The sequence below is a fragment of the Atractosteus spatula genome, chromosome 3 (assembly GCF_055471065.1).
Source record: "Atractosteus spatula isolate fAtrSpa1 chromosome 3, fAtrSpa1.hap1, whole genome shotgun sequence".
Taxonomy (NCBI): Eukaryota; Metazoa; Chordata; class Actinopteri; order Semionotiformes; family Lepisosteidae; genus Atractosteus; species Atractosteus spatula.
This window is the reverse complement of record NC_142708.1, coordinates 71793940-71817689: the sequence shown is the minus strand read 5'-3', so window position 1 is coordinate 71817689 and position 23750 is coordinate 71793940. Positions and strand designations below refer to the sequence as shown.

At 53.2% G+C, this 23750-nt stretch overlaps 1 protein-coding gene across 1 annotated transcript in view; it reads left to right on the top strand.

Annotated features, from left to right (window-relative positions):
* The first annotated feature begins 4091 nt into the window (after positions 1–4091).
* Positions 4092–23750, top strand: part of LOC148838658 (sodium/calcium exchanger 2-like) — a 31912-nt gene continuing 12253 nt past the window's right edge. The window contains exons 1-8 of the mRNA XM_088911830.1: positions 4092–4433; positions 5726–5863; positions 6923–7150; positions 8377–8706; positions 10342–10791; positions 12009–12385; positions 22880–22983; positions 23643–23660. Coding sequence (XP_088767956.1) covers positions 4092–4433; positions 5726–5863; positions 6923–7150; positions 8377–8706; positions 10342–10791; positions 12009–12385; positions 22880–22983; positions 23643–23660 — 1987 coding nt within the window. The remainder of the gene's footprint in view (positions 4434–5725; positions 5864–6922; positions 7151–8376; positions 8707–10341; positions 10792–12008; positions 12386–22879; positions 22984–23642; positions 23661–23750) is intronic.

Here is a 23750-nt window from a genome sequence, read left to right as displayed (position 1 = left end):
TTCCCTCTCTCCTCCTTCCCTTCGCCCTCCACACTCTGTGCGTCTCTCCCTGCTCTCCATCCCTCTGTTCTCTCCATCCTCTTCGTTCCAAACGCTTGGCTCTCTCCTCCCTCATCCTCTCTCTCCCCATCTCACTTCTCTCTCCTCTCCCGGTCCCTCTGCTCTTGCCCTTCTAATCTCTCTGCTCTCGTCCTCTCTCTCCATCCCTCTGCCCCCTCTCCTCTCTCCATCCCGCCTCTCGGTGCGTCTCCATGGTAACCGTGTCAGCGGGACCTCCAGGTGGTGGTGGTGTTAGCGAGGAGGACAGCTGGGCGGAGGGGGTGGTGCTGGGTCTTGGCAGGGGCGGTGGTGGTGGGAGGGCGGTTCTGGATCCGGTCCCCGGCTCTCTCCCAAGATGCAACACCTGCGTCCCGGGCTTCAGACCAGAACACATTCCCCGCCCACGCGCGGCTGCCTTGATCGCGCAGTGCCAGGACTCAACAGTCGTGCACATGATTCGGATCAGTGAGCAGTGTTCGCGTGCCCGGGGGAAAGTGAGTACCGTTCAAGCAGCAGAAGTTTCTACCCAGTGACGTGTCTGCTGCGGAGGAGCCCTGTTGTACCGGAATGGGCATCCTCTGACCTAGTCCTCTGCTGCAGTGGTGCACTCCCCTGCGTTCTTCGTCTGCATCTGCATCAGGCCCTGCGCCAGGCGATCCGGCAGCCCCTGAGCCTGTACCTGTCCTGGCGTTGTCTCTCACTGATGCCCCTCCTCGTCTCTCATTAAGGGACGTTACGTTGCTCCTGCTACGTGCCTTGTGCCAGGTTCGTCTCCCGGGCCTGTGGGCCTGCATGGAGAGAAGGATCCCCCTCGATTTCATGTGATCACTGAGAGACCCCTGTGACTGTAGATCCCTGAAAAGCTCACAAGATGCAGAGAGCAGGATTCCCTGAGTCTGGCTCCCAGCTGGCTGAGCTTTTGCTGGGAAGCTGCTCTCGTTGTCCTGCGTATCGGGGGACCCCCCCCGAGACTCAGGGGTGACTCCCGTGAGTGCGGGGTATCGGGGTGCGCGCGGCGTCGTTGCCACGCAGGTGGACAGCAGTGAAAGTGCCAGCTGCAGGCTGGGTGGCGTTCGGCAGCTTCAAACTCTCTGTGCCATAAAAAAGGAGAAATATTTTTTACCGAATTGGAGTCAAAAAGGACAAGATGATCAACAGAAAGCAAATGCTGTATAGCAAAAAAAAAGCGGTGTGTAATTTGGTTGGTATCGACTGTAGAGCCTCCAGTTAATTTAAAAGAGCTGCTTCCCTGGAAAGGTCTTTGTAGAAATGAGCCTTCTCTGGAATAAAATCCCGGGACAACTTGATTGCATGTCACAGTATTATGGGTTTTTTTCTGCACTCCCGGCTTCCAAATGCTTCGCTGTAATGGACCAGAAAGAGCTGTTTGAAAATGAGCTCTGGGAACGAAAGGCTTGCGAGTGGCAGAGGGAGCTTAATCTTTTCAGTTTCGGCGACTCAGCGCTAAAGGGCAGGCTTGATGGAGCTTCCGAAAGTGTTGGGAGCAGTGACCGGCGCTGACCCTGGCTGCTATCCCAAACAGAGTCTTGGTCTTAATTAAACCTGCAGTAGTAAATTTCCCCTGTGACTTCCTCTTCCTCTTTCTGACAGCCTCCAGCCTCCACCGCCGTCAAATCAGGCTTCTGAATTTTCTGAATTCAGCGGCCGGGTCCAAGGAGAGAGGCTTTCAGACGGAGGGGTGGGGGGAGGGGGGAAACTGAGGCCGAGATCTGGATCGAATGTGGGCAGGACGGGCTCTGGCAGGGTGCTGGCAGGGAAGGCAGATTCATCCCCAGGGCTGGAAGAGAAGAGCGCATGTCAGGAGCAGAGCACTGCTGCTGGAGCACGGCTTGAGACGCCCTGTGCTGCTGAGGCGGTGATGTCCTGGGGCCTGGGAGAGCCTTACATGTAGCAAACAGGGCTGCTCTGGTGTCAGCCATTCGGTGCTGTTATAGATATCGTGTACAGTATGTCATGATATTAATGATGGGGCGGCAGTTTGACCTGCTGCCTCACAGAGCGTAATTCTTCGATTCATGCCATGGGACCCTTCTGTGCGCAGTCTGCATGTCTCCCCTGCTGCGTGGGTTTTCTCCAGGTGCTCCCAGTCTCCTCCCACTGTCCAAAAGTTAATTGGACGGGGCTGGGCTCAGGTTTATTGGTGTCTCTTAGGTTGCCTCTTATACGTGTTTGCATGCCTGTCTTTGTGGTGAACTGGGAGGAAAACTTCCTCTTACAGGCTGCTGAAGTTCTGCCCGACAGCACTACCACACCACTGCGGCTCAGTCAGGGAGCAGAAGAGCAGAAGGAGAGGAACCATTCGGCCCATCAGGTTAATAGCTGCTTAATCCAAGGATCTCATCCAGCCATATCTTAAAAGAAGCCAAAGTTCCTGCTCCATGCTCCCACAACCCTTTGTGTAAAGCAGTACTTCCTGTTCTCAGTTGTAAACGCAGTTCTACAAAGTGTAAGATGGAGTGGAACAGGACACAAGGCAGCAGACTGGTACAATGCAGAGACCAGTAGACGTCAGATCAAACCACAGCTCCGTGCTGAATCGCATGTCTCCTTCTGAAAGAGCCTAAAATGTTGCCTTCCTCTGTCCTCCGAAAAAGCTGCAGCAATTATCTTCCCCCCCCCCCCTCCCCCGGCCCCCGTGATCACCAGCAGCGATCAGTGGGCGGAGCGAAAGTTTAAAATGAGTTCTGGAGAGGCTTGAGTTAATCACACAAATCAAACACTTTCAAGGTTGTGGAAAATCGGATGGCCGCTCTTCCGGGCCTCGTCGCCAAAATCTCAGACTCAAGCTGCGGCGTGACGCAGTCCTGCGCCCGGGCCGGGAGCCAGTGAGCTTCCCTGCTTTTTCATTTACGAGCCCCGTCTGCTCCGCATCCGCTGGGGGCACGAGAGCAGCAGTCGGGGAAGAGGGAAAATGAGGAAACCACTTAGTACTGCGTTCGAGCCGCGGCCTGGTTTTTGTTCACTGGGGGAGAGACGGGCTGGCAGGTTACGAGGTATCATCACGGCGCCTGGCAGGGTGGTGCGTTAATCACTTGTGGCTCAGATGAGGCGGCACGCATGGCGCCTGGATCAGTCTGCGCTGATTGGCTGGTGAGACGTGCAGAAGACCCCCCCGGTCTCGGAAGTGCACCCCTTGAGCACCCTGAGGAGCCTCCTCATTGGCGAGCCCGGCAGCTTCTGCTCAGTTTGCTGTTTTTCCACAGTGGGACAGAGAGACCACGCTGATGCAGCAGAGTGCCGTGCATATACAGGAGCAGGCCCTAACGGCACTATCGGGCCGCTTGACGTCGTGCGTCCTGTGGGGCCTGATGCAGACGCTCAGGCAGAAGGCTGGTGCTTTCGCCAAGGGTGGTGCCATGCTGTAGGGAAGCTCGGCGAAACCCACCCCTCTTGGTGGGTTCGAGCGTGTTGGGGTGTGACCGGGCCCTGTGCTCGTGCTCAGCGGGCCTGTCTTCAAGGCCGCGGGCGTCTCCTGCACGTCTCATTTCTCCTGCCTGCTCTCGGTGCTCCCCTGCTCTCCGGCTGCAAGTGGGATCTTCCGGAGAGCAGCGCCAGGCAGCTTCCTGGTTCTGGTGCGGGCTCTGCCCGTCGTGGGTTCACTCGTTCGGCGGGATAAAGTGTCAGAGCACTGGCGGATCCGGCGTGTGAAAACTCCCTTCGGCACCGCGGGTCGCCCGTACCTTCGGCTGGGCCCAGAAATCAGCCTGGCGGGAGGCAGGAGGAAGAAGATTCGGGAATATAAGGTCAAGCTGTGTCCAGACCTGGTTATGATCTGCACTTTGATTCACTCTGCAGGGTTTTGTTTTTCTGGGTGGGGGAGACGCCTGTGTTTGAGAAAATGGAAACAGGAAATCGGTTTCATTTGTTCTTAAGCTTTGATTGGCTCTGAAGCTAAGAGGCAGGCTCTGAAACGTGTGGGCTGGAGGGTTGGGTAACTCCGTCTGCCCATTTCCGCTCTCTCTCAGGTGTCCTGGGCGCCCACCCTCACTGCTCTGCTGCTGTCTCCTCTCCCCCCCGACCCCTGAGGTGCCATGGCAACAAGTGCCCCACTGCTCCTGCTGGCAGTGTCCTTCCTGCTGCTGGCGGCGCTGCCCCCCTGCGCCCTGGAGTCCCAGCAGGAGCCGGGGGACCGCGCCTCGCCCACTGTCGCCCTGGAGCCCGTGAGCAGCTCCGCCGGCGAGGGTCGCTCGTGCAACGACACCGTGACGTGCAAGCCTGGCATCCTGCTGCCCGTCTGGGAGCCCAACAGCCCGTCTCTGGGGGACCAGGTGGCCCGCGCTGTCGTCTACTTCGTCTCCCTCATGTACATGTTCCTGGGCGTCTCCATCATCGCAGACCGCTTCATGGCCTCCATCGAGGTCATCACCTCCCAGGTAGTCCTGCAGGGACGGGCAGGGGGCCTTCCCACAGCCATTCCTCCTGCACTTGTTTGCTGATGTATTGAGAGGAAGAAAGGGCACTGACCTGTGCTGCTTACCCTCAGTGGTCCAAACAGGGGCTATAAGCACAGATCCATGTGTCACAACAGTATTGACCTGCACGCGCGTGTGCACGTGTGAGCAATCCAGGTCAACGAGACGACACGACAAGAGTTCAGCCCTCCTTGCCCTCTGCTTGCTCTTAGATCATTGATCCGACCTCATGGGTCGGTTTCTTGAAGGATCCCAAGATGCTCCAGCTCTCTGCCATGTCAGTTTCTACAGGAATGGAAGAAGCAGCGAAAGAGCTGTGCAGTATTAGACCCAGTGTAGCACAATGCAGTGAAAGAGCTGTGCTTTATTAGGCCCAGTGTAGCACAATGCAGTGAAAGAGCTGTGCTGTATTAGACCCAGTGTAGCACAATGCAGTGAAAGAGCTGTGCTTTATTAGACCCAGTGTAGCACAGTGCAGTGAAGGAGCTGTGCTGTATTAGACCCAGTGTAGCGCAGTGCAGTGAAAGAGCTGTGCTGTATTAGACCCAGTGTAGCACAGTGCAGTGAAGGAGCTGCGCTGTATTAGACCCAGTGTAGCGCAGTGCAGTGAAAGAGCTGGGCTGTATTAGACCCAGTGTAGTGCAGTGCAGTGAAAGAGCTGGACTGTATTAGACCCAGTGTAGCGCAGTGCAGTGAAAGAGCTGTGCTGTATTAGACCCAGTGTAGCGCAGTGCAGTGAAAGAGCTGTGCTGTATTAGACCCAGTGTAGCGCAATGCAGTGAAAGAGCTGTGCTGTATTAGACCCAGTGTAGCGCAGTGCAATGAAATAGCTGTGCTGTATTAGACCCAGTGTAGCGCAGTGCAGTGAAAGAGCTGTGCTGTATTAGACCCGGTGTAGCGCAGTGCAGTGAAAGAGCTGTGCTGTATTAGACCCGGTGTAGCACAGTGCGGTGAAGGAGCTGTGCTGTATTAGACCCAGTGTAGCGCAGTGCAGTGAAGGAGCTGTGCTGTATTAGACCCAGTGTAGCACAGTGCGGTGAAAGAGCTGTGCTGTATTAGACCCAGTGTAGCGCAGTGGGGTGAAGGAGCTGTGCTGTATTAGACCCAGTGTAGCGCAGTGGGGTGAAGGAGCTATAGACCCTGTGTAGCACAGTGTAGTGAAGGAGCTATAGACCCTGTGTAGCGCAGTGTATTGAAGGGGCTGTAGCAGAAGTGCTGTCAGTAAATATGTCCCTCTCACTGTCCATGTGCAGGAGAAAGAGGTGACCATCACCAAGCCCAATGGAGAGACGTCAGTGGCCACAGTGCGCATCTGGAATGAGACAGTGTCCAACCTCACCCTGATGGCGCTGGGCTCCTCTGCACCAGAGATCCTGCTGTCTGTCATAGAGGTAGACTCTCACTCCTCCCTCACTTACTTGCTCTCTCCCACTTACTCCATTGTCTCACCCCTCTGCTCTCTCCCACTTACTCCATTGTCTCACCCCTCTGCTCTCACTGTCTCACCCCTCTGCTCCCTCCAGCTCACTCCACTGTCTCACCCCTCTGCTCTCTCTCACTCCCTCCACTGTCTCACCCCTCTGCTCTCACTGTCTCACCCCTCTGCTCTCTCTCACTCTCTCCACTCTGACTGTGTCCCTTGCGCTGTGTGACAGTGCCTGGCGTTGTTACAGCTGGCTTGAGAGGACACGAGCAGGCAGGCCTGTGCTTCAGAGAGGGGGTGTCTCTCGATGCCTCTCAATCAGCTTTTCTCAGGCTGTTTTCTGGGGAGCAGGTGAGTCAGACATGCTAAAGATAGATGCGTTACCGTGTGGATCACAGCAAGCAGGGAATCATCTGCAGAGAGGTGCATTAGGGAAGAGCCCTGAACCGGGCTCCACAGCCGCTCCGTCGTTTCTGTTTCCGGAGTCGCCCCTTGTGCCCCGTGTGAGTGGGGCGCTGCTGCAGCAAGGGGGTGTGAGGGCCTGTGGCCCCATCAGCTGTTCAGAGCTTCGTGGCCACGTGTGGCGCCGTGTCTCTCATGTGCCTTTGCTGACAGGTGACCCCCCTCAGGCCAGGCGCACAGAGCAGCTTCTCCACTGCGGTGTCCCACTGTCTGAATTACTCAGTGTGTTACCCCTCCACACACTACCGTGATTTCACTCTGCTTTTACGAAGATTTCACTGCACTGCGTTGTTCTGCCTTTACTGCAATTACTGTGTTTTTTACTTTGGTCTCTCAGTGCTACACTGCACTGGACTGTGTTTTTCTCATGATGGGGCTGTACTGCACTGTCTTCCCTTTCCTGAGGGATGAGTTTGGGACCTGCTTTATTTGACGGCAGTGTCCACACCCGTGCCTGACCTGAATCTGTGTCTGGGGAGACCCGGTCACCACTGGCAGATGACATCAGGGTCCGGCCGGCCACGTTCTGCGTCCTTGTGATGGCCTGTGATCACCTGTGTTGCAGGTGTGCGGCCATCATTTTGAGGCCGGGGAGCTGGGCCCTGGCACCATCGTGGGCAGTGCCGCCTTCAACATGTTCGTGATCATCGGCATCTGCGTGTGGGTGGTCCCGGATGGCGAGACCCGCAAGATCAAGCACCTGCGTGTCTTCTTCATCACGGCCTTCTGGAGCATCTTCGCCTACATCTGGCTTTACCTCATCCTAGAGGTCATCTCCCCCGGCATCGTGGAGGTCTGTCTTCGTGTGTGTTCAGCACGAGACCCCCGGGGTGTGCAGTGTGTCTCTGTGTGTGTTCAGCACAAGACCCGGGGTGTGCAGTGTGTCTGTGTGTGTGTTCAGCACAAGACCCAGGGTGTGCAGTGTGTCTCTGTGTGTGTGTTCAGCATGAGACCTGGGCTGTGCAGTGTGTTTGTGTGTGTGTTCAGCACGAGACCCCCGGGGTGTGCAGTGTGTCTCTGTGTGTGTTCAGCACGAGACCCAGGGTGTGCAGTGTGTCTCTGTGTGTGTTCAGCACAAGACCCAGGTTGTGTGTGTGTGTGTGTGTGTGTGTGTGTGTTTGTGTGTCAGTGTATTAACCCACTGTTTGTGTGTCAGTATATTAACCCAGTGTGTGTCAGTGTATTAACCCAGTGTGTGTGTGTGTATGTGTGTGTGTGTCAGTGTATAAACCCGGTGTGTGTCAGTGTATTAACCCGGTGTGTGTGTGTGTGTGTGTCAATGTATTAACCCAGTGTGTGTGTGTGTGTCAATGTATTAACCCGGTGTGTGTGTGTGTGTCAAGTGTATTAACCCGGTGTGTGTGTGTGTGTGTGTCAATGTATTAACCCGGTGTGTGTGTGTGTGTTTGTGTGTCAGTGTATTAACCCACTGTTTGTGTGTTAGTATATTAACCCAGTGTGTGTCAGTGTATTAACCCAGTGTGTGTGTGTGTGTGTGTGTGTGTGTGTGTATGTGTGTGTGTGTCAGTGTATAAACCCGGTGTGTGTCAGTGTATTAACCCGGTGTGTGTGTGTGTGTCAATGTATTAACCCGGTGTGTGTGTGTGTCAAGTGTATTAACCCGGTGTGTGTGTGTGTGTGTGTGTGTGTTTGTGTGTCAGTGTATTAACCCACTGTTTGTATGTCAGTATATTAACCCAGTGTGTGTCAGTGTATTAACCCAGTGTGTGTGTGTGTGTATGTGTGTGTGTCAGTGTATAAACCCGGTGTGTGTCAGTGTATTAACCCGGTGTGTGTGTGTGTGTGTCAATGTATTAACCCGGTGTGTGTGTGTGTGTGTGTGTGTGTGTGTGTGTGTGTGTCAATGTATTAACCCGGTGTGTGTGTGTCAATGTATTAACCCGGTGTGTGTGTGTGTGTCAATGTATTAACCCGGTGTGTGTGTGTGTCAATGTATTAACCCGGTGTGTGTGTGTGTGTGTGTGTTTCAATGTATTAACCCGGTGTGTGTGTGTTCAGGTGTGGGAAGCTCTGGTGACGCTCCTGTTCTTCCCGGTGTGCGTCCTCCTGGCCTGGATCGCCGACAAGCGCCTGCTCTTCTACAAGTATGTGTACAAGCGCTACCGTGCCGACAGGCGCCATGGCATTGTCGTGGAGATGGAGGGCGAGCTGACACCAAAGGGCGTCGAGATGATCATGGATGGCAAGTTCCCCCACCGGGGGGCTGTGGTCGCCATGCCGACAGACGGCTGCCAGGAAGCCAACAGCTCTGCCTCCAACCCCAGCAACACCCTCATCACCACCGCCTCCATGGAAACCAACAGGGAGCTGGATGAGAGCCGGAAAGAGGTGAGGTCCGGCCGCCAGGAGCCCCTAATTCAGAGCCTCCCTCCCCTGAACACCTCGGCCTGGCCCCCCTGAGCCCACTCCAGAAGGGGGGTTCCTCCACACAGCACTGCGAATCACCGTAGCAATACTGCAGCACTCAGGGGCTTATCATCCAAAATAAGATTCAGCATTATAATATCAACCAAATATTGTGAAATATTGACAGTGAAATCAGGAAGCACTTCTGTGTGCAAAGGGTGGTGGGAGCGTGGAACAAGCTACCCAGCTGTGTGGTTGAAGTCGATGCCTTGGCTTTATTGAAAAAACAAAGTATGAGATCCTTCGATCTGTTATGAACCGCTCTACCGGCTGGGACACTGGTAGCCATTTCTACAGCTGCATGGGAAGGAAGCACAGCAGCACAATCCACAGTGGGGATTGAAACCCGCAGCCTTCCAGTCCTGGCTGTGGCATGTTGCCCTGTCCTGTGCCCTCCTGCTCCGCCTGGCTCTCACTGCTGTCCTCCATCAGACAGCGGAAATCTATGGAAAGGCATCCTCCTGCCACGCACTGTCCCATTCCAGGCCAGCGCTGAGCGCAGGCTTTCTCGTGCAAGCTCTTCGGTGTCCAGGCTTCTCAGGGCTGCTGCTGGAGACAGACCTGGTCTTCCCACTGGCTCTTATAATAATAATAATACTAATAATAATTATAATTGCTTACACTTATATAGCGCTTTTCTGGACACTCCACTCAAAGTGCTTTACAGGTAATGGGGATCCCCTCCACCCCCACCAGTATGCCAGAACGCTCCCCACACACCAGCTCTCAGTGGGGAGGAGAGCAGAGTGATGAAGCCAGTTCAGAGATGGGGATTATTAGGAGACCATGATTGGCAAAATCCAGGGGGATTTTGACCAGGACACCGGGGTAACACTCCTACTCTTTTCGAGAAACGCCCTGGAATTTTTAATGACCACAGAGAGTCAGGAACTCTGTTTTATGTCTCATCCGAAGGACAGTGCCTGTTTACAGTACAGTGTCCCTGTCACTATACTGGGGCATTAGGACCCACACAGAGGACAGGGTGAGCGCCCCCTACTGGCCCCACTAACACCTCTTCCAGCAGCAACCTCAGCTTTCCCAGGAGTCTCCCCTCCAGGTACTGGCCAGGCTCACACCTGCTGAGCTCCAGTGTGTTGACTCTTGACTTGCTTATGCTCATGAAGTACAGGATTTAATTGATTGGACCTCTTTACTTCAACAACAGCTTTCAATAAGTTGAACGGGCTTTGAAATTAGCGTTACCCATGTAGCAAGTGTTTTGTTTTATGTAGATGAGTCATTGCATTGATCAGGTGGTTGGAAATGAAGGACCTGTGCCCCCAGAGAGCCGAAGGCACTCGTGTCGGGAGTGTGGAATTGTGCTCTGTACCTTCTCAAGAGCGATAGCGGGGTCAAGCCGGTGACAGATCGATGACAGTTTCTCCTTCAGAATGTCCTGGCAGAGTTGAGTCCAGCTGACAGGGGAAGCGCAGGTTCAGGCGCGGGGTGTCTGTGCTCGGCTGGGGAGCCCAGGGTGCCAAGCTGCACTCGATGGTATGAAGTCAGAATCCGCCCGAAACAGGGTGTGAACCCCTGCTCCTCCTTGATCCGCAGGTGATCCGCATCCTGAAGGACCTGAAGCAGAAGCACCCGGAGAAGGAGCTGGAGCAGCTGGTGGAGATGGCCAACTACTACGCCCTGCTGCACCAGCAGAAGAGCCGCGCCTTCTACCGGATCCAGGCCACGCGCATGATGATCGGCGCCGGCAACGTGCTGAAGAAGCACGCGGCCGACCACGCCCGCCGCGCCGCCGCGGCCGAGGAGGCGCCCGACGAGGACGACGCGCTGCACTGCAGTCGCATCGCCTTCGAGAGCGCCCACTACCAGTGCATGGAGAACTGCGGCACGCTGAGCCTGGCCGTGACCTGCCAGGGCGGCGCCGGGGCCAGCACCTTCTACGTGGACTATCGCACCGAGGACGGCTCGGCCAACGCCGGCTCCGACTACGAGTACAGCGAGGGCACGCTGGTGTTCAAGCCCGGGGAGACCCGCAAGGAGATCCAGGTGAGGGGGGGGGGGGGAAGGGGGTCTCCGGTCCTCAGGAAACTGGGGTCCCTCTCCTGGCTGCCCTTTTGGAACTGGGCCCAGTTCAGTCCCTGTCCAGCTGTACTGGGAGAGACTGGCTTGGTTCCGATCCTGGAGCACTGGCACTGAGGAGACTGGGATTGTTCCAGTGTCGCTCGGCTCCAGTCCTCAGGAAACTGGGGTCCCTCTCCTGGCTGCCCTTTTTCGAACTGGGCCCACTTCAGTCCCTGTCCAGCTGTACTGGGAGAGACTGGCTCGGTTTCAGTCCTGGAGCACTGGCACTGAGGAGACTGGGATTGTTCCAGTGTCGCTCGGCTCCAGTCCTCAGGAAACTGGGGTCCCTCTCCTGGCTGCCCTTTTTCGAACTGGGCCCACTTCAGTCCCTGTCCAGCTGTACTGGGAGAGACTGGCTCGGTTTCAGTCCTGGAGCACTGGTGCTGAGGACGCTGGGATTGTTCCAGTGTCACTCAGCTCCAGTCCTCAGGAAACTGGGGTATCTCTCCTGGCTGTCTTTTTGGAACTGGGCCCAGTTCAGTCCCTGTCCAGCTGTACTGGGAGAGACTGGCTCGGTTTCAGTCCTGGAGCACTGGTGCTGAGGACGCTGGGATTGTTCCAGTGTCACTCAGCTCCAGTCCTCAGGAAACTGGGGTATCTCTCCTGGCTGTCTTTTTGGAACTGGGCCCAGTTCAGTCCCTGTCCAGCTGTGCTGGGAGAGACCGGCTCGGTTTCAGTCCTGGAGCACTGGCGCTGAGGACGCTGGGATTGTGCCAGTGCCACTGCGGAGGTTGACGAGCCCTCTAATTGTCTCGGTTACTGTGCTGTATTAATCTTGTCCCTCCTCCTGTTACTGGTTGCAGCAGCAGTGGTTTAGCAGCAGCAGTAGCATGAGGCTCGAGACTGTGACTAAAACGGTCATAGATTTGACTGAATAATGTGGTAAAATGATGTTTTTTGTGAGGCCTGTTGCTAAGGGTTCCTGTACCACAGCAATAGCGACTTGGCCTTTAAAAAAACATATGCTGGAGCGCCACCCAGTGGCTGTCGACCTCGAGAATGAGAGTGAGCATCAGTAATGGTGGTTAGCAGCAGTGCAAGTGGAGGTGGTCAAAGGTGCCCTCCTGGACCCGCCCAGGCCCGGCTTGTCAGTGAGCCCGGACCCGCCTGCTGCCTGACGCCCAGCCTGTGTCCTGTGCCAGGTGGGGATTATCGACGACGACATCTTCGAGGAGGACGAGCACTTCTTCGTCCGCCTGCTGAACCTGCGCGTGGGCGACGCCGAGGGCATGTTCGAGAGCGAAGGCGGGCCCGGCGGGCCCAAGGCCCGGCTGGCGGAGCCCGCCGTCACCACGGTGACCATCCTGGACGACGACCACGCGGGCATCTTCACCTTCGGGGAGCGGGTGCTGCGCGTGAGCGAGAGCGTGGGCACGATGGAGGTGACCGTGCTCCGCAACTCGGGCGCCAGGGGCACTGTCATCCTGCCGTACCACACCGAGGAGGGCAGCGCCAAGGGTGGTGGGGTGGACTACGAGGACGCCCGCGGAGAGCTGGAGTTCACCGACGACCAGACCTCGTGAGTCCGACTGGCGCCGGGTGCCCTTTATACCGGGCCTCGCAGCGTCACGCCCAGCTGCGCAGACAGCATAGCACACAGCCCACACCAACACAGCACACAGCACACAGCCCACACCAACACAGCACACAGCACACCGCACAAACCAACACACCAACACAGCACACAGCACACAGCCCACACCAACACAGCACACAGCACACAGCACACAGCACACATTAACACAGCACACAGCACACAGCACACAGCCCACACCAACACAGCACACAGCACACAGCACACAGCACACAGCACACAGCACACAGCACACACCAACACAGCACACAGCACACCGCACACACCAACACTGCTTGGCCTGCTGGGGCCCGGTGAGAATGAATCCATTCCTCACACTGTCTCTGGGCACTGCACTCAAAGTGCCTTAGAGGTAATGGGGATCCCCTCCACCCCCACCAGTGTGCAGCCCCACCTGGATGATGAGAGGGCAGCCATAGTCCAACAGTACTCTCCCCACACACCAGCTCTCAGTGGGAGGAGAGCAGAGTGATGAAGCCAGTTCAGAGATGGGGATTATTAGGAGGCCATGATTGGTAAGGGCCAGGGGGAAATTTGGCCAGGACACCAGGGTAACACTCCTACTCTTTTCGAGAAACGCCCTGGGAGTTTTAATGACCACAGAGAGTCAGGACCTCGGTTTTAAGTCTCCTCTGAAGGATGGTGCCTTTTTATAGTATAGTGTCCCCATCACTATGCTGGGGCATCAGGACCCACACAGACTGCAGGGTGAGCGCCCCCTGCTGGCCCCACTAACACCTCTTCCAGCAGCAACCTCAGCTTTCCCAGGAGGTCTCCCATCTAGGTACTGGCCAGGCTCACACCTCCAGCCTGTGAAGGCGGCCAGCTGTGAACTGCAGGGTAATATAGCTGCTGACCTATTCAGAAGCCTGGCATTGCACCACAGCCTCAGGATTTCAGGGGTTCCTTCAGGGAAATGGGTCACCCTGCAGTGCAGACTGGGCTCTGCGAGAGCGGGGATCGGGAGAGCTTGCCGGAGTCATGCCAAGGCCTGTGCCTGGACCTCTACTAGGTTTTTGTCCTGTTAGGGTTGGCGAAATGACCAGAGGAGAAAACAGACTTGATCCTGCAGCCCAACAGTCTGCGAGCAACACCAGTAAACCCTTCTTAAAGCAAACCATGAAATTCTGTTCGCAGGAGCTGCCTCGTCCATGTGAAGCCGTTGTGCAGAAATGTACCGGGTCTTCTGAGTTTGCTGCACTGTGCGGGTGTCTGCAGCAGGAGTAAACACAGATACGGGGGCCACACGCTGCCCAGGCTCTAGGGTCACCATGAAGGCGCCGCTCCTGGGCTGTTTATAAAGCCTGCGATGGCAATTAACAACGTCAGTAGCTGTAATTATGATGTGGCTTTGCCCAGGTTCGTTAGCCTTCGAAATGGTGCTGGTCTAGCGTGACCTGTATAAAACCTATAACCTGTGTGTAACCAAGCTCCACAACAGCCTGTTGGTCACCTATTCCGAGTCCATCGATCAGTTGTCTGAATCGCCTGCTTCACTAGGGGTTTATTGAGCTGGGTGGGCCAGCTGGCTTTTGGCAAGTGCTGGCCAAGCAGGGGAGGTCAGCTGTAATAGAAGAGACACCAACATCCTGCGTAAGCAACGGCCCCAGGAGACCTGACGTCTGAAATTCTGTCCCAGTGTTTTGATCCTGCTCCGACTGACAGTGTAGGGGTCATGTGGCCGCCCACACAGAGCTCTCTGGTGCTTTCCATGTCACTTGTGCTCAGTGTCTCTACTGTGGACGATTTCCCCAGACACAAAGTCACCTCTTACTGCAGCACTACTTTTCCACCCAGCCCAAGCTCGGCAGTGCTTAGTGCTTGTGACTTGTTTCCTAATTTCAGAAGCGGTTCCAGATGTACACCGCTTCCTTGCAGGCACGCTTTTTAAACAGGGGGCCCGTTATCCTCCTGGCTCTTAGTGAAATGACAGCCTCCGCGACATCAGGGCAAAGCAGAGATTAACTTCCTATCTCCCCTGGCCTCTGCACCAGAGGAGAAGCCAAATCAAATCATTTCATCAGAGTCAGGAGGAGGAGCTGGACCCTGCCCTGCAGCTCTCCCAGCTCTGCGTCCGCATGAATAATAGAGACTCGAGTTTGGGATTGTTCAATTATTAATCCCTTGCCTAGCCGGACCCAACAGGTCAGATGAGGACAGGTCCTCATTTACTGTGACACCTGGGTTCAATTTCTGGGTTCAGATCTGAATTTGGATGTTCAGTTTTCCCCAGTCCAGAAACATGCTGGTAGGTTAGTTGGCCTCTGTGAAACTGGCTCTGGGGTGAGCGTGTGTGCTTGTTTCTGCGTGTGCCCTGGGATCAGCTGCCATCGCCGGCACAGTGTGTCCTGCTTTGCACCCGTTGCTTGCTGGGATAGGCTCTGACCTCCCCTGAGGCCCTGTGTTGGATACAGGGGCTAGAAAGTGGATGGATAAAGGCACTGTGATTTTAAACCCAGGTTGGTACACAGAGCGCCAATTAATTCATTAAGGCAGGATGGTGTTTTCCCAGTGCGAGATCAGTAAATTAATTCGCACCGGTGAAGTCTTCGTTTAGTATGCGGAGAGGGCCGATCAATCAGACTGTGAGCGTCTGTGCGATAAGGGGCTCCGGTGATAAATCTCACGGTAGACATTACCAGAGCGGCCCGAGGCCGTGCGATAAATCACATTGCCAGTCCCGACTGTGGGCATTTGCACATGCGTGAGTCCAGACGATGCAGAAAACAAGATTTCTGGTGATAAAGGAAGCAAAGTTCAGGTTTGACTTTGGCTTGTAATTTATCATTCAGAGTTTTGAAAATGGAAGCACTGTCCGCGCAGTCGTTCAGATATTTATAAACTGTGATTTCCTCCGAATTTTTATTTGAAAGGAAAAAATGTGGTGATCGCTTTTTTTTAAGGGAGCAGTTCGAAATATTTCTACTGATGTCTGATATCCTTTTGAAGAAAAAGATCTGGATGTCTGCCTGTGTTTGTGACTAGGTTGTGTACAACAAATCTGGATTGAGAGCATTGGAGAGGTTAGAGATGAGAGAAGGCTGTTCAGCTTTTGTTTGCCCAGGTGCAAGTTGTTGATCCAAGGGTCTCCTCCTGTTGGCTCGTGAACTATCCCAGGGAGCTGGCTGCAGGAGTGGGGCTGGGCAGGTTGCTCCCGCAACTCTTTGTGTAAAGAAATACCTGCCTTTAATTCCCATTTAATTCCTGATAGTTTCCATTTGTGCCCTCTGGCTTGTGTTCCACTAGGCTGACATTACCTCTGAGGATTTTGTATGCTTTATTCAGGTCCCCTTGTAATCTTCTCTTCCATGACTAAAGATATTTAGTTCCCACTTACTGTCTGTGTGTGACATTTAATTAACCGAATTCTGGACTTTGAGGACTGAAAAGAATTCCTGAAAGACTGCAGTAGCTGATCGCATGGTACCGTGGATGTTAATGATGAAGGTGTTGCAGCGTGTGTCAGCGTCTGTGTTTAATATATTCATGGTTTTGACAGGCACCTATCTATTGCCAATATGAGGACAAAATCTGAGAGAGAGAGCCTTCCCACAAAGATAAGCAATTGATATGTGTTGCAAAAAGATAAATTAGTTTTTTTTTTGTAAACCAAACAGCGTCTTAATTTAAATCTTTCCAGTGTTACAGCACAACGAAACCACAGAAAATCCGTGGTTAACCAGAGTAAATCAGTGTGACAGTAGATAATGCATAATGCACCCCAGTCCTTGGTCTCTGACCCCTGCTGCTCTGTAGAGTGTCTGTCCAGCGCCTCTCGCAGTTTATTGATGCAGTCAGCCACACCTCTCCTTCGCTTCCAACAGAGAGGGAGAGAGAGGGGTTAGAGCAGGAGAGAGAGGGAGAGAGAGGAGAGAGAGGGGGAAGAGGGGTTAGAGGAGGAGAGAGAGGGAGAAGAGGGGTTAGAGGAGGAGAGAGAGGGGTTAGAGGAGGAGAGAGAGGGGGAAGAGGGGTTAGAGGAAGAGAGAGAGGAGTTAGAGGAGGAGAGAGAGGGGTTAGAGGAGGAGAGAGAGGAGTTAGAGGAGGAGAGAGAGGGGGAAGAGGAGGAGAGAGGAGTTAGAGGAGGAGAGAGAGGGGGAAGAGGGGTTAGAGGAGGAGAGAGAGGAGTTAGAGGAGGAGAGAGAGGGGTTAGAGGAGGAGAGAGAGGGGTTAGAGGAGGAGAGAGAGGGGGAAGAGGGGTTAGAGGAGGAGAGAGGGGTTAGAGGAGGAGAGAGAGGGGTTAGAGGAGGGGTTAGAGGAGGAGAGAGAGGAGTTAGAGGAGGAGAGAGAGGGGTTAGAGGAGGAGAGAGAGGGGGAAGAGGGGTAAGAGGAGGAGAGAGAGGGGGAAGAGGGGTTAGAGGAGGAGAGAGAGGGGTTAGAGGAGGAGGGAGAGAGAAGGGTTAGAGGAGGTGAGAGAGGGGGAACAGGGGTAAGAGGAGGAGAGAGAGGGGGAGAGAGACAGAGAGGAGGACAGACATGAGGACTGAAAGAGAGAGAACGAGAGAGTGTGGCACCAAGTTTAATCAGTGCTCCCTTGTGACAGTGTCCAGCGGTGAATTCCAGATGCTGTTACCTTGTCATCATTGTCACACACCATGGTGTCCCACAGGTCACATACTGTACGTCCCTGCCAGCGTGCAGTGCAGTGCAGCCAGTGCAGTGGAGCTCGCCACTCTGCTGCACTCTAGCAGCTCTCTTAGCAGGAATGCCACTGTGTCTGAGCTCCGCTGACCAGCCCGCTGGCCAGTCTTGGCACTCTCTCTGTCTTCGCTCCACTGACCGGGGCCCTAACATCCAGCTCGCTTTCAGTTGTCTTACATGTGAGGCTGCATTTCACTTTGTGAGTTACTTTTCTCAGGAATCACAAAGAATAAGTGGGTTAAGAAAGGCCCACACTCAATTAGATGGGTGAAAAACCCCTAATAGAATTTTTTGAGGAAAACATATGCTTTGTACAGACTTCATTTTCATTGATCTTTTTAGCTTTCGCATTTTTTCCAGCACTTAAGAACAAACCGGTTTTAGCACTTTGTCAGTGCAAAATTCATCAAGCACAATCCACCCTCAGACACGAACAGCGTTACAAGACTCGCACAAAAACATTCATCACAAGATTCATGCTGGAACACAAAAACATTCATCACAAGATTCTTGCTGGAACACAAAAACACATTTATCACGTTATTCGTATTTAAACACAAAACATAGGAATTTATCATGAGATACATGTTGAAACACAATATACAGGAATTCCTTACAAAGTCTATATTTAAACACAAAATAGAAATTTATCTCGAGATTCAAAGAAATTAATCACAAGGGCAGAGTGTCCTCACAGTGGACACACACGGGCAGAGTGTCCTTACAGTGGACACACACGGGCAGTGTGTCCTCACAGTGGACACACAACGGCAGTGTGTCCTCACAGTGGACACACAATGGCAGAACGTGCTCACAGTAGACACACAAGGGCAGTGTGTCCTCACAGTGGACACACACGGGCAGTGTGTCCTCACAGTGGACACACAATGGCAGAACGTGCTCACAGTAGACACACAAGGGCAGTGTGTCCTCACAGTGGACACACAAGGGCAGTGTGTCCTCACAGTGAACACACAAGGACACAGTGTCCTCACAGTGGACACACATGGGCAGAGTGTCCTCACAGTGGACACACATGGGCAGAGGGTCCTCACAGTGGACACACAATGGCAGAGTGTCCTCACAGTGAACACACAAGGACACAGTGTCCTCACAGTGGACACACAAGGGCAGCAGAGCCCTGTTGGGAGCGTGTGAGTGTGTTGGCTGTTGGCAATCAGCAGCTGTGAGTCAGTGTGTATAGACCAGCAGTCAGTGAGAGGAAGAGAGATTTGATGCAGGGAAGGTCTTTCTGTGTACTGTGTGTTCTGTCTGCTATTTGAAGTAACTTGTGAATTATTCTGTGTAGTCTTGCATACTGCTTTATTCCAGTATTTGGGGTGAAAATGTAATTTGCATGTCACATAGTGTTTGCTGTGCACAAACTCTCAAAGCTGTGAATGTCAGAGGACAATCGGATTGTATCTGGTGAGGCTGCAAGACAGGCGACTACGTTGCTCCCCTCTCTCGTCTGTCTTCCTTCTCTTCCCATCTCTCCCTTCTGTCTACTTCTCTTTCTCTTTGGTGCAATTCCATTCTCTCTCCTTTACTCTCCCCCTCTCTCTTCTCCTCCATTCCTCTCTCTCCTCTCACCCCTCTCACCTCTCTCTCTCCTCTCTCTCCTCTCTCTCCTCTCTCTCCCCTCTCAATTCAATTCAATTCAATTCAATTCAAGGTGCTTTATTAGCATGACTGATGGGTACAATCAGTGTTGCCAAAGCAAATAAAAATAATGAAATTAACATAAAAAATAAAAATAAAAGTAAAATAAAATCTAAATATTACAGACATTTACAACAAAGACATATCATAAAATATTGACATATACTGTAGGCGGCTGGAGCATTACTGGGAGACAGACTCCCTGTTCCTCAGGCTGTGAGTTCCCTCCTCCCTCTCCCAGTAGGATTGGGACCTGTTGTAATTCTGGCAGGTGTGGGAACTCTCTTTTCTCCTCCATTCCTCTCCTCTCTCCTGCTCTCATCCCTCTCTCCTCCTCTCACTCCTCTCTCTCCCCTCTCTCCTCCTTCTACTCTCATCCCTCTCTCCTCTCTCTCCTCCTATCTCCTCCTCTCTCTCCTCCTCTTACTCTCATCCCTCTCTCCTCTCTCTCCTCCTATCTCCTCCTCTTTCTCCTCTCACTCTCATCCCTCTCTCCTCCTCTCGCTCTCATCCCTCTCTCCTCCTCTCACTCTCTCCTCTCTCCCCTCTCTCTCCCTTCTCTCCTCCTCTCACTCTCACCCCTCTCTCCTCTCACTCTCCTCCTATCTCCTCTCACTCTCCTCCTCTCTCCCCTCTCTCTCCCTCCTGCTCTGTTATTTCACTGCCTTCAGTGGCTCAGTTACTGTGGTGACGCTTTGCCCACGATTCCCCACAGGATTCCCTCTGACAGGAAGACAGATTCCAGAGGCTGGGAGCTGCTGTCAGCAAACCTCCTCCGCCCTCCGTCTACTGTTGGTCCATTGTTCTTCGTCTGTCTCCCCCCCTCTCACCTGTCCCCACTGTGCTCTGTCACCTCGTCGTCCCTCCCTGTCTTCATCTCCAGTCCCTCCTCCCTCCGGGCTGGGGGAGGCTCGGGCACGGTGTGCTGTGCTTTCAGAGCAACATATCTATCCCGTGTAAGGTGACCCCCCACGCACTCACCATCTGCCCAGTTCTGTTCCTCTGAGCCACTGCCCGAGAAAGCTAAGCTTTCTGCTGGAAAAGGTGTGAATGGGGCCAGTAGGGGGCGCTCACCCTGCAGCCTGTGTAGATCCCAATGCCCCAGTACAGCGATTGGGGACTGCACACTGGAAAAAAGGCGCCGTCCTTCAGATGGGATGTAAAACCGAGGTCCTGACTCTCTGCAGTCATTAAAAATCCCAGGGTGTTTCTCGAAAAGAGAAGGAGTGTTACCCTGGTGTCCTGGCCAAATTTCCCCCTGACCTTTACCAGTCATGGCCTCCTAATAATCCCCATCTCTGAACTGGCTCCATCACTCTGCTCTCCTCCCCACTGAGAGCTGGTGTGTGGGTAGCGTACTGGTGCACTATGGCTGCAGTCACATCATCCAGGTGGGGCTGCACACTGGTGGTGGTGGGGTGGATCCCCATTACCTGTGAAACACTGATTGGAGTGTCCAGAAAAGCGCTATTTTATCGTCAGGATTCCTCTCATCGCCGAGCCGGTCTCCATGTGCACTGACACTTCCGGTCACTGCTGAGCTGTGAATCCCACTCGCGTTGTGCTCGGTCACTCTTCCAATCGGGCGAGGAATCGAGCCCTAACGCCCCCCCGGTGTGGGCCTGCCTTCCTGTGGGAGCGCAGAGCTTTGTCTTCTGCTCCAGGACGCGCTGCCCCGGGCCAGCGCTCAGCCGTGGCGACGGTACGGAGTGTGTGTCTGCCTGATCAATAATTCAGTCTGCGAGGGATGAAATATTAACGCCGCCAGACTCTGATGTGATTTAAATGGCAGCGCTGGTTAATATTTCAGAGGGAGGCGAGGGAGGAAGTCACCGCCTAGTCCTCGTTGGGTTTCACTTTCCCTGTTCCTAGAAATCTCTTCGGAGAGAATCCCGCTTCCCTGAAATACGGCCGTGGGCTTGAAACGCTCGCTGCAGCTCTCGCTGTCTTGACACCTGTTTCCGCTGGAAGAGAAAGCGACACGCTCTCGTTGCAAAGCGGCGCATGCAAGTTTAATGGCAGCAATCACAGAATCACTGTGGACACACAGCCGGTCGTCTTTCAGTGCGGAGTGCAGGAGGGTGCTTTTATCAAAACCACCCTGTTTTGTCTCGGTATTTTACGGGAAGCTGTACTGCACTGTGTGAACACTGCAACAGTGTTTTTACTGTTGGGAGGGGGGTATTTCCAAACTATATACAGTAAGTTAAAAAACTATGACTCTCATGGAAAATAGCGTTTTAGCCGCCACATTATTAAAAAAAATGCTGTTTTTGTTCTTCTGGAGTCAGTTCAGAGTAGGGTGACCAGTTGAAAGTCCTGCCCTTAAGGGACCCTGGCCCTTGCAAACCGTTGGAAGGAACTGAGTTTCTTTAGACCATGAGGGTACCCTCTGCCTGCAAGCTTTACACCAGTACCCAATATAAGTGAAATCACGAAAGCTTGCTGCTACCTCACCAGCAGCTGAGAGGAAGACCAGGCGAAGCAAGCAGGACTTCAGGGCTCAGAACAAGGGGGCACATCTTTACACAAAGAGGTGTGGGTGTCCAGAACAAGCCGCCCAATTCCCGGGATTCTTCAAGAATCTGCTGAGTGAGATCTCTGAACTGGCTTCATCACTCTGCTCTCCTCCCCACTGAGAGCTGGTGTGTGGGTAGCGTACTGGTGCACTATGGCTGCAGTCGCATCATCCAGGTGGGGGTACACACTGGTGGTGGTGGGGTGGATCCCCATTACCTGTGAAACACTGATTGGAGTGTCCAATTGGTCAGTTAGCTACTAGCCACCGAGCAAAGGAGACGGACCGACTGGCCTGCTCTGGTTTTATCCTTCTGTAGCACGGAAAAGCATCCCTACAGCCGATGTCACCCCGAGTCCAGGAGCTGGTCTGTGACGGCTCCCTCTTTCCTGCGGCTCTGGGCACATCCCGAGTGCCTGTCGCCGTCGGGCTTCACCCACTCCTAAACGATTAGCTGAGTATTGTATTTGGCCAGAGCTCTCTCCTGCCAGGTAGTGTTTCCTGCGACCTGCAGTGACCTGAGCAATTCGTCCGATCGACACCAGCCCTCCCGTCTCGAAAGATCAATGCACCCGACAAGTGGGCGTGTCCCAGGAGCCTGTCTTTACACTTATATAGCGCTTTTCTGGACACTCCACTCAAAGTGCTCCACAGGTAATGGGGATCCCCCCCAGCACCAGTGTGCAGCCTCACCTGGTTGAAGCAACGGCAGCTATAGTGCACCAGTACTCTCACCACACACCAGCTATGATGATTTTCAATTCTAAATTAGAGAAAAAAATATTGATCCTTAATACCTGATCAACCCTGCTGATACTGAACACTTTGCTGATGAAGAATCTATAAAACAAAGACAGACAATAGAGGCTGCCTGGCTTAAGGTCCAGGCTTTTAAACTGTCACCTGGCAGCTTTCAAAACATTTCCAGGGCATATTCTGGCTCCGGGTACTGTTTCATGCACAAGCCCAGACCGTACCAATCACTGCTGTGTTAGTGTCTGCTCCTTTTGGTGCTTGGTGTTGACTCTGTGTTTCAACGGGTTTCTGGATACCCTGCATCAATTACTTCCTCATGCAACTCACACTGCTCTCACAGTCTTCCCCTCTTCCATGATTGCTCTGACATGCAGGAAAACACTGATTGATGAGTTCAGGTTTTAAAATAATCTGTTTTTAATTCAGTTGAACTGTTATGTAATACATTAAGCTTCACAATACAAATCACATCTTACACCCTGTTTTTACAGAAATGAACAGGCACACACAGGTGAATCCCAACCAGTACATTTATTAATCACAAATCTGACTATAACATTCCTTGCCTTTCAACTGAACTAGATCAACTAGATCAATAGGCTAGATGGATGAATTGATTCATCATATTGATTGGATGGATAGTTAGATTAGATGGCTAGATAGAATACATACATCAAATCAATAGATGGGTAGATTAAATTGCTAGATTGGATGAATAATTGGGTGGAATAGATTAATAGATTGATAGATTAGATGCATGGATGAATTAGATCAATAGGTTAGAAGGGTAGTGTTTGGTATACAGATGGATTGATGTTGCTGACTGTGTGTCTACTTGTTTACAGTCAGACTCTGAAGGTGCGGATTGTTGATGATGAAGAGTATGAGAAGCAGGAGAACTTCTTCATCGTCCTGGAGGAGCCTCGCTGGTTGAAGAGAGGGATATCAGGTCAGATTCCCAACCTGGCGGCCCTGTGCCCTTGTGAAAGTCTTCTGTGACATACCCTGGTAAAATCGCAGTAAATTCATGGTTCAGCATGATAGTGATCAGACATTACTAGCAGAACCTCATGTGACCAACTAGTAAGAGTAGTTAAAAAATTAGTAAGACTTTTGAAAAAAATGCAAAGTTTTATTAAAAACACTTTAAAACTACAAACGTGCTCGCAGTACTCACCCCAGTGTGCGTCTGTCGGCATAACTCTCAGCTTGTGGCATCTCAGATCCTTCAGGTCCTGGTCAGAGGGATTGAGGACTTAAACACAATGAGTTCTGAGCGGTGCAAAAGGCACTATATATTAACTGGTTTAAAGAACATGGCAGAGTGTTGTCTTGGGCCACTATTCATTCCAAAGGAACTCGATGGCAGAGAGCAGTCACCACACTGAATTTATCAGCCTGCTCAGCTTCAATGCATGGACACACCTGATGCAGCTGGTGTTTGTCAGTGGCTCTGTTGCAGGCCTGTGACAGCCCAGCCTGTTCCGAAGGCTGCAGAGATGGTGAGGCCAGGTGGGGCCAGCAGTCTGACATCTGTTACACCGATCTGTACCTGCTGCGTTGTGGCGGAGCGTGGGTTACTGACACCTGTCTCTCTTCTCTCCACAGCTCTGCTGCTCACCCAGGGTAAGAGAATCCACTCTGACAGCCAGCCTGCAGCCACGGCCCCTGTCCCCCCCCACACTGGGGCAGTCCCACCACCCTCTCCTTCTCACA